This window comes from Pinus tabuliformis, chromosome 2_1 (genome assembly GCF_031772625.1).
Source record: "Pinus tabuliformis cultivar Carrire ecotype Pingquan chromosome 2_1, CPIR1, whole genome shotgun sequence".
NCBI lineage: Eukaryota > Viridiplantae > Streptophyta > Pinopsida > Pinales > Pinaceae > Pinus > Pinus tabuliformis.
The window spans coordinates 303,332,216-303,349,907 of record NC_142299.1 but is presented as its reverse complement, the minus strand read 5'-3'; the positions used below and the strand labels follow the sequence as shown (position 1 = coordinate 303,349,907).

The window sequence follows — 17,692 nt, the reverse complement described above, 5'->3', positions numbered from 1 at the left end:
AACTGTCGGGGACAATATGCGCAACGCTCTTTATGGAAATCTCCTTGTGTTGATAAGCATGACTCCTCAATACATGAGGTTGCATGCATCAGCCAAAACATCAAGGTAACTCCAATATGCTAAAGATATAAGTTATTGTAAGGTGATTGGGGGATAAATGGACCATTTCTGAAATAAACTATGATCATTCTAGCCTTTTATTTCTATTTAAGTTTGCTTGCATATCTTTGTTTGGTTATGGATATATTCATGCATCAGTCCACAAACATAAGAGCTTAGATCTTCTTGGTGTCTTGTAGAGCTGTATTATAAGACCCCATAGATAGGGCTTTAGTTTTTATTGAGCATTGTCTATACATTTTTTGATGATACAGTGCCACTGACTTATTTTCACAAGTGTTTCTAATTCCCTGCTTAATGATATAATGTCCAGGAATCACAATTGGTTATTATGGATCTCGCACAAGAACCAAATCAACTCATTCCCTAAGAAAAAACAAACAATACAAGAACCTCATCAAATGAATTTTTTGAAACGTGTACTTACAAAAGAATCAATGCCACTTAAACTATCAGTTTTACAATGCTTTTCGGGAAATAATTTGCCAAAGTAAGTTTCCTTTGAAGGAGTTGCTTGTTTCACTTGGTACAAAACTAGAGTTGGTTTCATTTGAACCATATCAGACATGGGTGTCTACAAGTGATCGGTCTCACCCAGAAAATTAAATAAAAACTTCTGCCTGTTGGTGAGGAATGGCTTTGCAAGTTTGCACATTGTTCATCTCTTAAAACGTGATAGCATCGTCTGACCCCTTGACTTATTCAGCTCAGCAAAAATGTAGCATTGCTCATTCCTCTCCTTTTTTGCCTTTATTTCAATATCAGTGGTCCCTATGAACACACTGATAAAAATAATAAAAATGTTCTCGGGAAGCAAAAGGCTCGATCAAAATTTTTAAACCGAAGATATTTGACTTTATGATTTAATGTACAACACCAAATCTTCTTAAATAACTGAGCTTGGCAAACAATTATGAGAAATTGCACAATGTCACTTTATAATTGAATCGAGCCAATCAGAAGTATATTCATAAACCACAAATGTTACGGCACCAGCAGGAGCTGCTTTCATCACAGATGGTACTATCCCTTTATAAAGCCCTGCTGCACCCTCAGCCTGAAGTATTCTTCTTAATGCATCCCACATGCCCGTGTATGTTTTTTCTTCTACTCGTGCACCATATCTGGGATGCCTTTGAAGTCCTTCAACCTGTAGATTAAATATTAGAAAATAAACCAGTAATAAAAAATGGCTACTAAAACAAATTTTCTTAGAAGTCAATAAGATGGACACAGCAAAATAATCCAAAATGTACGTAGAGCACTAAAAATCCCTTACACGGATATTCCTTAGAAATGATGATAAAAAATGGCTTTAACCTGTGAAAGTCTAAATAACAATAAACATCCCTGAAACTACAACAAAGACTTCCAATAACCTTTTGAAAGCTACCAATTACAATCTGAGATCAAAACAAATGCCCTTTTCTGAAATATCTTCACGTCACACAATGGATGGCAAACAACTTTTGCACATAAACCAGCGGCAAATTCACAAAGAAGAGCCCCTACCTGAAATCTCTTTTTCACCACATCTAACGGATGACAAACAGCTTTTGCCACTGTCCCAGCAGCAAGCCCACAAAGAAAAAGCTGCACACTTGATAAGCTCTCTTCACTCTCACCGCCTGTTTGTCTTGAAATATTTTCATTCCATGTCTGATATTGCATGCATGAATGATGAGATTTTAGCATCTTAAAGGTTACTATGATCATTACCTCCTTTCTTTCCACCCAAAATAATCCAATTTAACAAGCCAAAGCATGTGGTTTTCAAGATACCTTAATCCATCGCTTGAATGTATCATAGGAACCAAACTGGAGACCAGCATAAGGAACAATCTCAACCAATGTTGGTGATAATCCAGCATATAATCCTCGGATACCTCTGGTTCTTGTAATTTCTAGAAAGGCAGACCGCAAGTTTGGATAGACCTGTATCAGGATCAGCTTAGCAACAATTTATCTCCATATATTCAAGCTATGCCACAATAACTTATGTCAATTGAGAGGAATGATAAATAATATAGGCATATAGAACTAAGAAAATGCAACAATACAAAAATTGCAATTGGTTATTGTAGTATATATATTTTATAGACAAAAATAAAAAAAGAAAACATGAAATATATATGATTATAAGAAATAAGAAAATAGCCAAGCCTTCACTGTAAGGTAGGTATAATTAACCCTTCTAAAGAAAAGTTGTGTATCCTAACCCTCAAGCTCAACCAGGTAAGGCAGGTGTAACCAAACCTTCTAATTAAAAGTTAAATATCCCAAACCCGTTGAACTAAAGCACTGTTCCTTTCATTCGCTCTCACAGGACTCTATAGCTATTTAGTTTCCTATTGCAAGTCATATTGGTTAATTCATCCATTTCACTGGAACAAGAAAAATGTCCCTAACAATAGGGATATTAACTGAGAAAAGTACATCTTAAAACAAAAAACACAGTAAAGCATATTGTTTGTTGAACTTGTGGGCTGAAACAATCAACTATTTCAGAGGAACATCCAAGATAGGGATGCATCAGATAAAGCTGTAAGGACATTTTTGGCATTCTTTAGTCAGGTGGCTACCTGGAGCAATTTTGAAATATAGAAACAAAGGGTAAAGGCTGTAAGGGTTTTGAGAAGAAATAACCAACTTATTGTAAATGTAGCAGGAAGCTTAGAGAGGAGAAAAAAAGTAAAAAGGGATATTCGCTGACTGGACAGTAAGGTATTGGTGATGCACAGTCATGCAGCCTGTACCATCGAAGGAAGGTGAAACCCATCTATCAGTTATAGTCTTCCTATAGCCGTGTCACTCCTCTTTGGGCCCTTTCAAAGGGTACTTAAGGATATGAATGAAAGTATAAGCCAGGAGATGTCCCCACAGCCTTGATGAGGAACCTAACAAAGGGGCCTAACAAAGCCAACAGAAAAAGCATGATAGAGACAAACCCCTTCCAATCCTAACGAGAAAGAAAATGTGCAAACTGCTGTTGTTAGAAATCTCTATTGGCTGAAAAAGGTTGAAAAGTTAAAGCTCCATGAATTGTCTGCTCACAACCATATTAATGTATTGTATGTAGCAGACATCCATCATTCCCTTGCATCCAGGTTGAACTGGTTATATTACTAGTTCAAAGCTGTAAGAAATCACAGTTTGCTAAAAGTTGATGCATTTTATAAACCATCAATGGCCCATTGGTGGAAATTAAGTACTGCAATGTCAAATGGGGAAATTGGCTAGCAGCCTTTATGTTGTAGGCTGTAGCATGTAAATGGTTCGTGCTGGACACACCAATCTTTCCCTTAGGAAATTGAAACTTGTAAATACATGCCTTTTATGCAGACTCTTAGATTTGTGTATATATGCTTTTGGGGAGGCATATAGGGTTGCATGAGTAACAGTAAAATTACAACTAGGGAGAAGAAAGTACCCCAAAAACTTTAATATTTTCTTATCATCAAAGGAGACTTAGAGACGTTGGAGATGTTGAAGATAATCGTCACGTGATTGTGGACTTTCAATGTAGTGATGACCATAAGGGGTCCAAACCATATAAATGAGAACTCTCTAAGTTGATTTGTAATGAGTCAATATTCATTCCCTAACAGTGAGAGACTCAGTTTGGGCACAAATGCAATACATAAAGGTTACATCCCCTAATGGTAGACTAAGATCACAAAAAATAAATTTCTCTATAGTGGGTTTTCATTGTGTTGGATTCTCCTGATATAGGAATGAGTCCTTAACATTGGTTTCAAAGCTTGGGTCAAAACTTCTCTGAAGAAAATGATGCATCGTTCTGTCAATGATGCAATTTTACAATGACTTAGAAGAATCCTGAGAGCAATAAATCCTAAAGGAAGTCCTGCAGAAGTACTCTGACTTCTAAATCAGACCATTGCACACATGGAAAGGAAAATGTATGCAAAGGCCCACGGAGCAAAGGTAAATTGGTGAAGGAGCTTAGAGTTATGATGCAGGAGTCATCATATGCCTTAGAACCTGTTGATTTCTGGTAGCATTGGATGTGCTCTAAGTCTCAAAATTTGCAGGGAAGCTTAGACACATGCATTCTCCAATACCCAAAAATCGTTTTGGGAAATTCCACCCGGAGACAGTTTTGTTAAAATAATTAATTATTTTTAATGGGACCCTAACTCTAAACTTAGGAAACTAAAATAATTAAAGGGTATTAATCTAACTGTGGGTGAAAGTTCTAGAAGAAGACAAGGATCAAGCCAAAATGATATAAGTCATTGATTAGAAGTTAATCTGGGTCGTTGGTTGTCCAACAGAACGATATAAGAAGAAGCTTAAGGGGCACTTGGAGAAAACATAGAGTAGAGATCCGAGGATCGAATTTCTGAAGCAGATCAACTGTCGGAGAGAAATTCGAAGTGATCTTTTGCGGTGGAGGGGTAGGGATAGTAGCCGGTGAGGAGTTTTCCTGGGTCGGAGAGTACAAGGCAGAGAGGACAGAACGACGTCCAGAGAGAGGTTGACACTGGCCCACATAGTGCTGACGCAGTGGCAATGCAAAGCCTAGAGGGAGATCGAATTCTTGCTGAGGAAATCGAGTTTCATCATTTTGGGAAATTCCACCCAGAGTCAGTTTTATTAAAATAATTAATTATTTTTAATGGGACCCTAAGTCTAAACTTAGGAAATTAAAATAATAAAGGGTATTAATCTAACTGTGGGTGAAAATTCTAGAAGAAGACAAGGATCAAGCCAAAATGATCCAAGCCATTGATTAGAAGTTAATCTGGGCGGTTGGTTGTCCAACAAAAAGATATAAGAAGAGGCTTCAGGGGCACTTGGAGAACACATAGAGTAGAGATCAGAAGATCGAATTTCTAAAGCAAAGCAGCTGTTGGAGAGAAATTCGAAGTGATCTTTTGCAGTGAGGGGCAGGGATAGTAATCAGTGAGGAGTTTTCCTGGGTCAGAAAGTAAAAGGCAAAGAGGACAGAATGACGTCCAGAGAGAGGTCGACGCTGGCCCATGCAGTGGTACCGCGGAGCCTAGAGGGAGATCGAATTCCTGCTGAGGAAATCAAGTTTTAGAGGCCAGGAGTCAAGGTGTGAGACTGGGAGGCTGGAAATCGAAGTTTCTGGCCAAGAGAGGGTCTGAAGGAGCAGCACAATCCCTAGCAAGGGTGACGCAAAGACTGTGTGTGGTTGATGCAATTCTACGCAAAAGTTGACAAAGAAGGAACGCAAAGCCTCTATTCCAATGAGATCAGAGTCGGATTCTTCCAGTGACAGGGTGAGAGAATCTCACTACCAGTTTTGTCCAGTTTCTCTCTATATAGGATAGCTAGGTGGGCATCCAACGAATTGTACTCAGAATTACTACTACATAATAATAAAACCCTCAGTTGCTGCACCGATTTCCCCACACTAGGTTTTCTGGGGACATTTTTCCAAAAATAACTGTGTAGATGTGTTGTGTATTTCTTTCTTGTTCAGTTTCTTGTTTCCGCATTTTATTTTAAATGGTGAAGGTTGCAGTGTATTAGTTTCAGTGTTTACTGTAGGAAACAATAAATAATTTTGTTCAATAATTAACAAATAGAAGAAACGTAATCAGTTACTGTAGTAGAAATTTGGGCATCCAAATTTTCACACAACCTACTACCAGCTATGTAGTAGCAATGGTTGTGGTCCATAACTGACACTGATATATTATGAGATATTGTGATGGTGATGGTTCCTTCCCTAATGAGGTAGCTTGATGGGCACATAAGGTGTGCACATATGCTAGATTTCCCTGCAATGCAAAGACCCTAGCAGAATAATACATGCTTAATCGCTAAATTGAGGTTACCAACAAACGTTGTGATACATCGACTTCGCCTGTAGAAAATCCATGAATTTCTGCAACTGCTGACATGAACAATCTGAAACTAATTTCTTTTTATATAGATAGCATTTCTCTACTTATTTTGCAACAGAATAGAAACAAAAATATATACACAGTTCAACAACACAAATTTTCTAGGGAACCCAACTGGGAAAACCCTTTGCTTGCTTGAGAATTTTATTGATAGAAAAACTGAGCAATAGATCTCTTACAATACAACTTTGTTCCAATAGAAACCAATCTGATTTTTCCCTGCCTAACTAGGCTTGAAACACCTGCAAAACCCTAACCTCCTTTCCTTCTCTTTTGCCCAATCCTCGAGGCCTATTTCCTAGCGCAAATCCTCCTAAATCATAGAGCATAGAGGTTGCTCCTATAAAATAGGAATTTCCTCCTATTTCTTAGGACAATTCCCAAGGAAAATTTCATTCTAACAACTCACACACAAACTCATGCTCAAGAATGAAGTATTGTGCCTTCATTCCTCCTTACAAGCAATTCAAATGGCTAAATCTAGCAAATTATATTTTAGGAATTGATTTTGTGATTGATGAGTTAACGAAGTTGAACTAACTCATGCATCTTGTCTCATCTCAATTCTAGAACTTGAGATTCAGTCACTTGTCCTTTTCCCAAATTAACTCGCACAAGAAGACAATAAACCAGGGTTGCGAAGGAGAGCCCCCCCCTGAATCCGCTCCTAGAGCCCGCTTCGCTCGGGAGCGCGGTCCTGCAAAAAAAAAATCGCTCCCTAGTTTATTTGCAAATTTTGTCTCAAAGATGTTCCATACACAAATGTTTTTCAAAGAAACAAGAGTTTTTAAGTAGGTCAGCGTAATATTCAAGCATATGGCCCTAGTATTGATATGCATTTCATGGTAATGTTAAATTCTTAAAGTAAATTTGACATTCTCCTTTATCTTTCATTTTCATCCTTTTACTTAAATTTTTAAAATTACCATGAAATGACTCAAGATGTTTGATAGTGGTTCCGACCTTATTGGATTTCATATGAAGTAGAATTTTAGATCTCACCTAAAATCCAGCAGACTTATCAGTTTTTCAAGATTTCAGGATTGGGGGGATTGCAATGTTTCCATTAGATTTTGTCATGTACTAGGGTATGGAATTCATATTTAATCAAGAGCAACAAGCCCTCTATGTACCTTGATGTTAGTGACATTGGTTGTCAAACTCCTCTATCATGACCCTACTAAAAATGTATCCATCACTCAAACCAAATCTTGACTTGACATGCTACGTTTTTTCTTTCTTATGTTAATTGCTTGGAGGGTGATATTAATAACAAAGGTCTTGTTGACGATGCTCGATCCACCAACATTCAAGGGATCTCCCCAATATGAAGTCTCAATCAAACCTCACACCGTTTGGTGTAGGAGTCCCATCTGGTATAAAGGCCCAGTTGCCAAATCCTTAAAGATTTGTCTTGGCTCTAGTTGTCAGCACAAGAAAGGGATGCAATGGTGTCTTCGAAAAACAAGGGAGGTGTGCCTAGTGAGTGTGCGGTTGCAACTGTGTCGGGGTTCTTCTACTGCAAAGGGGAAAGAAAAGTGAGTCTCTAAGTGAGCGGTAATATTACCACCCATGAAAAGACACAAATGAACCAGAAGGATCTGTCTAACATCTAGCGGAATAGTCCACAGCAGATGCAATGGTCATCACAACCAACCAACAAAGAAAGATTTGTCTAGTATCCCGCGGAATAGTCCACAAGGATGGGACGGAAATAACAACCATTACAGCACATCATCAACAAGATAAGCATTAAAATAACTGAAATAGTTCAACTATCTTAGTACATGTGAAAGAAAACATGAAATACAAACGTCCACAGAATAGTCTCACAAACATCCATAGTCCATGCATGAAGAATGTGTTGGCCTTAAAAGGCTTCTATTATTAAGAAAAATTTCCAAGACACATGTTTACAATGTACATCACTAGCCCTAGTAGTGGGACATTGGAGCCATTCCTTGCTCCTCAAAGAACTAGTTGATCTCTCTAATGCCTTACGCGAGGAGCCGAGGTGAAAAGTCCTAGCTCATACAATGAGGGGGCGTATATATAACCAAGGGGTGATGCTTCCCCCTTGTGACTCTTTGACTATCCTCATGATCCGTTCAACTACCTATGACTTTCAACTTACATGACTCTTCATATTCATGTGTGTCCTTTAGACTTCCACTTTACAATACATTTGAATACAATATACATGGTCCACAATAGTTATGTGGCATATGACTACTCATGACATTACATGACACTGTTGACATGGACTGCTTGATGATGTGGCAATGCCAAGTCACCGTTGTTGTTGAGTGTTGGATGTCTTCTTGGATATGCTTTCTCTTCTCCTCTGCATGGCTTGGTGATGCGGAGTCTTCAATGATCTTAAGTCCTGGATGGTAGTTGCAAACTTGTGTCCCTTTGCTTCCTCTTGAAAAATCTATTTGTGAGTTCAATTGCAAGAGAGTCTTTAGGCATGCTTCCCTCCTTCTCCTTCTTCATCATCTTGTCGTGACTTGATAGTGTACCTGTTCCTACAATTCACTCATGATGGGATGACATCAATCTGAAAACCCTCTAGTCTAAGATGATGCATTCTTATCCATGAGTTGAGCCCGGGACAAGGCACAGACTGGGGAAAGGGTCCTAGTGACTGTGCATTGCGCAGTTCCAGCAGACAAGGGAAGAACTTGGGCTCTGAGACTGTGCAATGCACAACTCAGGGAAGCTTGAAAGGAAGAACTCGTCATTTCTAGAGGTAGTGGGGTCCGACTGAGGGAAAGGACACTGAAGGAAGCATCTGGACATTTTTGGAGGCTAAGGGAGGCTGGTCTTCTGCACATTGCATAGTTCCAGCAGGAAGGAAAAGGCTCAAGGGTTGAAGATGTGAAGTGCGTAGTTCAAGGCAAACTGGGAGACACAACTGCACAATTTTGGAGGTCAAGATTAGGAGGAGGAGGACCCAAGAATTGTGTAGAGCAGTGGCGTTGGAGGACAGGGACTGCACAAGTCACAAATTGGGGAAAGGGTCCCACTAACTTTGCATTGCGTAGTTCCAGTAGACAGGGGGAGAGCTTGGGCTCTAAGGAGCTTTGGCTCAGGGAAGCTTGAAAGGCAGAAATGTGCAGTTTCTGGAGGTAGTGGGGTCCGACTGAGGGGAAGAACACTGGAGAAAGCATCTATGCATTTTTGGAGGCCAAGGGAGGCTATCCTTCTGCACATTGCACAATTCCAGCAGGCAAGGAAAAGGCTCGAGGTTTGAAGATGCGAAGTCTGCAGTTCAAGGCAGACTGGGAGACACAACTGCAGAATTCTGGAGGTCAAGATCAAGAGTTGGACTCAGGAATTGTGTAGAGCAGCAGCCTTGGATGACAAGGACTGCACACTGTGTAGTTCCAAGCATGTTGTAGCGGCTACAACCACCTTCCAAAATTTTGGCCTCTGCCCAATTTCGGAGCCTCCCTTGAGAGTTTCACTTGATGACTGCACATACTCGGGTTCACTCTGTGAGCTCGTGTGAGTCTTCGCATTCGCCTTGCTTGTTCATTTCACCAAGTTTTGCATGTTGATGTCAAAGTCATGCTTGTGACCATGTTCTGGTTATGCTCAAAGTCTTCACTTCGTGTGTACTTGTTGTGTTTGCTATGAAAACATCTGTCTCACTCACACACGGAGCCACATCCATTGTCGCGCAAGCACTATCACAGTTGACCAACGATCAAACACAACTATTGTGTTTTTCGCTTACACTATCGGTCAATCTTATTAAACGTGTGTCTGGATGGTTTGAGTCGTCGCGTCGTCGAGTCATGCAAGTGTGTGTTTGCATGATCACATATGCATCTTTCACTCGTTCACACACTTGGTCATTTTGCTTAAGTTCTAACAACCGAAGTCCCTCTGACAACCGGACCATCACCCCACCATCAACTCAATCTACTGTCACCCAGAAAAGCATAGAAGCACCAAGCAAGTCTTTCCAAGCTGCCTTCATGCTGGTCAGCCAGAGAGTTTGACCCGACAGCCACTCTGGGACTAACTCCCCTCAAAAATTGTGCAAAGGCTGCAAACATTACCCGCTCTGCTCACTGATAAAATTGCAGAGACAGATCGGACGAAAACCCAGTGCCCGTCCCTATCTCTCTCAAGAAATTACGTAATTTTTCCAGCGAGCCCTCTCAACAGTCGACTAGTTGTTCATCCAGAAAATTGCGCAGTTTTCATGAGCAAGCCCTCTGTTGCCCAACAGTTTTCTCAGCTCAAAAATTGCACAAAGATGATCAGCAGGCCAACCTCCCAGCATCAGTGCCATTTCTCTCGCTAGCACGCTGCCAGTTCCCTCCAGGAATGCACAGTCTCTGCTACCAAGCTCCCGGCAGCTGACTGCCAGTTCCCCCCAGGAATTGTGCAGTTTCTGTTGCCAGTGACCCAGCAGCCAGCTGCCAGTTCCCTCCAGGAATTGTGCACTTTTCGCTGTCATGCTCCCAGCTAGTTCCTCCAAAAATTTGCGCAATTTCTATATGTCAAGCCTCCCTGCAGCCCGGCTTGTTCCTCCAAAAAATGTGCAGTTTTTTTTGCCAAGCCCCACTGCCCGCTCATCCCAAAAACTGGGCAAATTTTGCCTGCCCAGCCTTCCTGCAGCCCAGACTGTTCCCCTCAAAAACTGCGCAGTTTTGTCCTCCAGCTAGGCCAGACCTCGCGAACAGTCACTCTCAATCCGGATTGCCCATCTCCATCACCCACAGTTTTCATCAACAGTGCCTGGAGCCTCCATCCCACCTCGCAACCTTGTTGCCTCTCCCAATCATCTACATCTGAAATGGTCATATATCATGGTAGACTTGGATATTTTTGGATTTGATGTCATCTCGTCATGAGTGACTGCAAGAACAGGTACACAAACAAACATGGCACGACAGCAAACGGGATGAATGAAGGGGAGCACATGCAAAAGGACAGGTTCACCAACAGACGAACAAACAATGCATGCAAAGATATGTGCTCGCAAACGGATGATCATACAAAGATGTGTTCACGGACAAACGAATGAGCAACCATGCAAGATATGCTTACGGACAGACAAACGGACAAACAAATGAGCAACCATGCAAACAAACATGCACCTTTCGCGAACGAACGACCCTGCTTTCCAACATACAAGCAAGGAGCAACGTGCAAAAGCAACATCAAGCGAACCAACGATCATCGAAGACTCCGCGCACTTTGCCATGCGGAGGTGAAGCTGTGACACACCATGAGGACTTCCATCACCCAGCGGCACTGTAGCTCGACCTGCACAACAGCAGCAGCACAAATGTACCAGCACTCTCATGTCGAGTCATGCCGTCCACTTCTCTACTGTTGGCCATACTGTTTATCAATGTAATGTAGCATGGAAGTCCAAGAGACCCACTTCTTGTACAAAGAATCATGTAAAGTCGAAAAGTCATGGAAGTCAGACAGCCATGAGGGTAGTCGAACAGCCACAAGGGTTAGTTTCACCCTTGCTATAAATACCCCCTCATTTGTACATGCAAACGACTTTTCACCTTAGCTCCTCCCACATAGCCAAGACAGTCTGTTATCTTTTCTTTGAGTTGTAAGCAGTGGCTCCAACGCCCCTCACACAGGGTTAGTGATGTATGGTGTAACAATGTGTCTTGGAACTTTCGCTTAATTTAGAAGCCTGCTAACAGGCCGACACATTTTCTCACATGTATTGTATCTGTTGTAATACTAATCTTTAACACTTGTAATGCATGTTGCTTGAACCTGTGTTTAACACTTGAACTAATTCACTTGTTGTAATACACATATGTTAATGAAAATGTGTTGTATATGTTGTTAACGTTGTCTCGCCCGTGTAGACTACTCTCCCGAACATTAGACAGACCTTTCACATAAAACTTGGTATAACAACCATTGCACTCGTGTGGACTAATCCGTTGAGTGTCATACACGTTATCTTCCCTTGTGTGTTGTGATTGCCGCATCCGTGTGGACTGTTCCGCCGGAAGTTGTGTATGTCCTATTGAGTTGTGTGTTCCTAGAAGAGTTGGGACTTCTCCCAACCAACTTAGGGCTCACTCTCACCCTCTCTACCTCTACAGTGAAAGAACCATTGACATAACTAACACTTATACTCACCAGGCACGCAAACCTCACTTCTCGAAGACAAAGCAGACCACTCTCCTCTACTGACAAGCAAGAGTTGAGGCAAATCTTTAAGATAATGGCAACCAGGCCATCATACCGGATTGGACTCCCACACCAAACGGTGTGAGGTCTAGTTGGGACTTCATACCGGGGTGATCCCCTGAATGTTGGCGGGTCCAGCATCGTCAACAAGGCAGCAGGGTCACATCCTAGAGGGCTAAGACAACGCAGTGCGCAATTCAGTCGGAGGCCCGATGAAGCTAAGTTGCCCGGTCGGGAAGATTTTTCAAAAATGGTTAAGTGTGGATGGGTGATAAACTGTGATAGACCATGACTGTGATCACACACTTAGCATACTTTCAGGACACAACAACATAGATCATCGAAACATGTAAACAAAGCATTCTGTGTGACTGCCTCATGACAAGATACGACAAGTGTGACACTCAAGATAGGCTTTATGACGATCGTGATGACACTTTTACGACAATGCTCAAGACTTTGTGTATGAATGTGACGGATGTTTACATGGTTGGGACAAGTCATATGCACAAAGACCGGCCTTCAAAACCATCAGAAAAAGCTCGCAAACATTGTACGACAGTCAAACATGCGAAAAGACGATAGTTAATCCAACATGCAAAAGGGGCCAAAGAACTTCTAGAAAGCTCATGAAATGAGCAGCAACAGCAAAAAGAACAAGGCTCCAAAATTTGGGTGCGCGCCAAAAATTTGGAGGTTGTTGCAGCGACTACAACAAATCCCAAGATAGGCAATGGTTTTGATGATATGTAGCTATCTATTGTAGCATGGAATTTTTGGATGCTAGAGGCCATCTAGAGCCTATTTGTTGATGCATTTTTGATTCAGAGATGGATTGCACTTGATGTTATTTTGGTTATGTGAACCCTTACATGTTATATAAATGAGAACTTGTAACTTGTGGACGTGGTTGATGAAGATTATAACTTCTAGATGATTGATGTTATATGGTTTAATCCATGTTTTTATGCTTTTTATATATAATTCATCATTCTATAGGCTTTTGTTGACATATATGCATCAAAATATATAGAAATATATATATTATATAAAAATTTGTTCGTGATTCGCTCCCAAACTAGGAGCTTTTGAAAATGTCGCTCCTCGCTCCGGCTTTCGATCCAGCTCCCCGCTTCTACTCCTACTCCCAAGTAACTTTGCAATAAACTTAGCCTTCCACTTTTGTACATATGTTAATTGCTTCATAACTCGTCCTAACTTTTAGGAATGAATCCTAAATTATAGGAATTCATCCTAACTATTCTCCAAGACCAAGATTCTCCTCTTCCTTCTCAACCTTCGACCCCTTGCCACTATTGCTAGTAGAGGCCTCGACTACGCTGAGCCTTAGCTCCTCTTGAGTGAAATCACTCCATAAGCGTTCCCAATCTGGTAGTTTATCTCATCCAGTAATCCCTTGAACGAAAGTAGCCCATTCCTTGGTAAACCCATTTATAGCAACTCGCATCAGTTCTGTCATTTCATTTCCCGTACAGATACTAGCACATCACGAACATTGCGAACTCTGGTGAGGTAGGAAGTTACGTTCTCACCCTTCTGCGCCTTGGTTGTCCTCAGCTTTTCCTTGAAAATCATTTTACGATTCTTAGATGCATCTTGGTATGCAATATCCTTACCAGAAACATGCGGAACTATATGATCCTAGACTCCATCTACAATCATCCTCTTGCCTGTGGCCATCTCCCTTTGGAACTGTCATAACTAGTTTGGATCTGAAGGTTCTGCAACACCTTTCTCTACATAATCCTTCAGTCCAAACTCGCCCAAGAAGAATGACATTCGGACTTTCCAAACACCAAAGTTTGAGGCGCCATCAACTTTATCCTAATCTCTCAACCCTGTTGTGGCCATCTCTCAAATATGAAATTTGTGTGTTGGTCGATTCAGTTCACAACTTTGATACCATGTAGAAAATCCACGAAATTCTGCAATTGCTAATATGAACAATTTGAAACTAATTTCTTTTCATATAGAGACAAAATTTATCTACTTATTTTGCAGCGGAATAGAAACAAAAATAAATACACAATCACACAATTCAACAACACAATTTCACTAGGGAACCCAACTGGGAAACCCCTATACTTGCTTGAGAGTTTTATTGGTAAAAAAACAAGGCAATAGATTGCTTACTATACAACTTTGTTCCAATCGAAACCAATCTAATTTCTCCTTGCCTGACTAGGCTTGAAACACCTGCAAGACCCCAATCTCCTTTCCTTCTCTTTTGCACAATCATGGAGACCTATTTCCTAGCACAAATCCTTCTAAATCCTAGCGCATAGGCTGCTCTTATAAAATAGGAATTTCCTCCTATTTCTTAGTGAAATTCCCAAGGAAAATTGCTCTCTACCAACTCGCATATAAGCTCCTTCTTGCACAAGGACTCTCAAAAGCTCACAAAGAAACTCGCTCTCAAGAATGAAGAATTATATTGATCCAAATCTATGCAGGAACAAAATGAAATACAGATTTAAACAAAAACACAAATCTACAGCGAAAACTGAACTTCAATTCATTAATAACAAAATATTGAAAATTGTTGACATGCAGAATGGAAATAAATTAGATCGAGCGATGGTAGCTATCTCTAAGAAGAGATGTGTTGGCTACATGTCTTCTGAATTGTGTTACAATGAGGCTCGAAGGCCTTTGTATTATTGAGAAACAAGGGAAAACCCTAAACATTCAAAAACCTAACCCTAGGAGATGAAGCGCCAAAAGTTTGTGGACCTTGTTAGGGTTGGTACATTAACTACCTGGGGTCGTAACTTTGGCATACGATCTTTGTTTGACGCATACCTCATTAGAAAGATCCATCTGAGGAAAACAACTTTCGACTACAAACCCTTGTCGTAGGCAATGAGTCTGCCTGTTTTCCAAATGAACGTCGTTTAGGGCCTCAAAACGTCTCTAGAAGTTCAAGACCCGAAAAACTGCCAAAAATAGTAAATTGTGCTAGAAATTAGGAAACTTAAAGGAAATAGTGTTGAGGATCCAAGTGGAATAGGCAGGTGGCCACTAATATCCACCTCGATCAGTTCCCCTCTTAGGAACCAACGATCCCCATTGTGTTGAGAGCCTCCATGAGATGGGGAAAATTTTGTTAAACTTGGTCCCTAGTGAGCCACTTGCCTTGGTGTAGGAGCTGGTCAAGTTTGATGACCCAATATAGTTGGATCCTTTGTTGGCGAGTGTTCTTGATCTTTGTGTCCATGATCTGATCAATTGTGGTCTTCTCAATGCAGTTTAGGTTGAGCTCTGTTGGTGTCACTTGCTCAGCAATACCTGATATGTCCAACAATGGTGGAAAGTATGGTTGAAGGCGGTCCACATTGAATATGGGGTACAAGCCAAGGAAATGGGGGATACTAAGCTCAAAAGCGTTGTCTCCCACAGCTTTGGTGATGGTGTAAGGCTCGTAACAGAGTGGTTAAAGCTTTTGATGGGCTCAGGTAAGGCATTCCTTCTACAAATGCAACCACATTTTGTCGCCCCACTTGAAACTTATGTGGCACCCAATGTTGATCATGCCATTGTTTGTACATGGCATTGGCTTTATCCAAGATGTCGTGGACCTGCTAGCGGATGTGTTGAATGCGTTCAATAAACCTGGTGGCTTTATCAGCTTTAGACTGAACATCCATAGATTCCTCCTCTATAGTTGCAAATGGCAGTGCAACATCAATGGGACATAATGATTAAAACCCCAAGCCCACTTGATAGGGGTTGTGGCCAGTCGAGTTATGGAGAGCTCTGTTATAACTATGTTGCACATAGGGAAGACTCATCCCATGTTCACGGATGCTTAGAGTTGCACATGCGGAGTATGCACACAATCATCATGTTGATGACCTTTGTCTGGCCATCAATCTGGGGGTGGAAGGAAATCGACTTGGTGAGCTTGGTGTTCAACAATGACCAGAGGCTCGACCAAAATGCGCTTAGGAACCTATTATTCCGATCTGATATAATGATATGCGGGGTCCCAAAATGCACCCACACACACTCGTTCAAAGAAGAGTTTGGCAGTGGCTTCTGCTGTGATACTCTTCTTGCAAGCAGCCAGTATAACCATATTAAAAAAATTGTTGACAACCACAAATACACAGTGGTTGTCATGCTTGGTAGAAGGAAGGCTAGACATATAGTCCATGGAAATCGATTCCCAAGGCCGGTTAGGAATAGGCAAGGGAGTATGCACACAATCACCCTGTTGATGACCTTTGTCTAGCCATCAATCTGGGGGTGGAATGCAGTAGGCTTGGTGAGCTTGGTGTTCAACAATGACCAGAGACTCGACCAAAATGCGCTTAGGAACCTACTATCCTAATCTGATATAATGATCTGCGGGGTCCCAAAATGTACCCACACTCGTTCAAAGAAGTGTTTAGCAATGGCTTCTACTGTGATACTCTTCTTGCAAGCAACGAGTATAACCATATTAAAAAAATTGTCAACAACCACAAATACACAGTGGTTGTCATGCTTGGTAGAAGGAAGGCCAGACATATAGTCCATGGAAATGGATTCCCAAGGTCGGTCAGGAGTAGGCAAGGGGGTATACAGACCTTGCTTCTTAATGGTTGGCTTGGCGATGGCACAGGCAGTGCAAGATCTAATATTTTTTCCAACATTCAATCAGAGATTTTGCCAATAAAAATACTTCTACAGCATTGCCATTGTCTTCTCTACACCAAAGTGTCCTGCGGCCTAACTGTAGTGCGCCTCCCAAATCATCTCGGAACACTCACTTGAAGGAACACAAAGGTGTCCCGGTGGCATAACAGTGTGTCCTAGAGGTGGAAGTCAAGAACTGGCTTGCCATTCATCAGTGTCTGGTATGTGGAGGAAAATTCTATATCATTTTTATAAAGTTTCAGCCATCCAGAAGTCTCATGCCCACAAGAGTCAAGAACAGTGGTCAGTGCCACAACCGATGGTTCACTGAGGCAATCTGCAACATTATTGGTGTTACCATTCTTATACTTAATGTTTAGATGAAGTTGTTGCAAATATGTGGACCATTTCTGATGGTGGTCGTCTTGCAATTTCCCTTGTGTTTGTATAAACCGAAGAGGTCGATGATATATGTACATGATCATCTCCTTCCCCAGAATATAATGTTTCCATTGTCGACAAGCCTGCAAGATCATTGGTGGGGTATTTCTTAATCATATCAGAGAGTGTTTCACTGTGATAAGCCATTGGATGTCCTTGTTGTTGATTTCTAGTAGCATCGGATGTGCTCTAAGCCTCAAAATTTGCAGGGAGGCTAAGACACATGTATTCCAGAATAGCCAGAAATCATTTTGGGAAATTCCACACGGAGAAGGTTTTATAAAAATAATTAATTATTTTTAATGAATGCCTAAGTCTATACTTAGAAAATTAAAATAATTGAAGTGTATTTATTAAACTGAGGGTGAAACTTCTAGAAGAAGACAAAGATCAAGCCAAAA

General features: G+C 41.1%; 1 protein-coding gene across 1 annotated transcript in view; it reads right to left on the bottom strand.

Annotated features, from left to right (window-relative positions):
- Positions 1-710: 710 nt before the first annotated feature.
- Positions 711-17,692, bottom strand: part of LOC149200015 (mitochondrial thiamine diphosphate carrier 2-like) — a 95,289-nt gene continuing 78,307 nt past the window's right edge. Inside the window, exons 5-7 of the mRNA XM_089402572.1 lie at positions 1,903-2,055; positions 1,633-1,779; positions 711-1,270 (exon numbers count right to left, since the gene is read on the bottom strand). Coding sequence (XP_089258698.1) covers positions 1,052-1,270; positions 1,633-1,779; positions 1,903-2,055 — 519 coding nt within the window. The 3' untranslated portion in view covers positions 711-1,051. The remainder of the gene's footprint in view (positions 1,271-1,632; positions 1,780-1,902; positions 2,056-17,692) is intronic.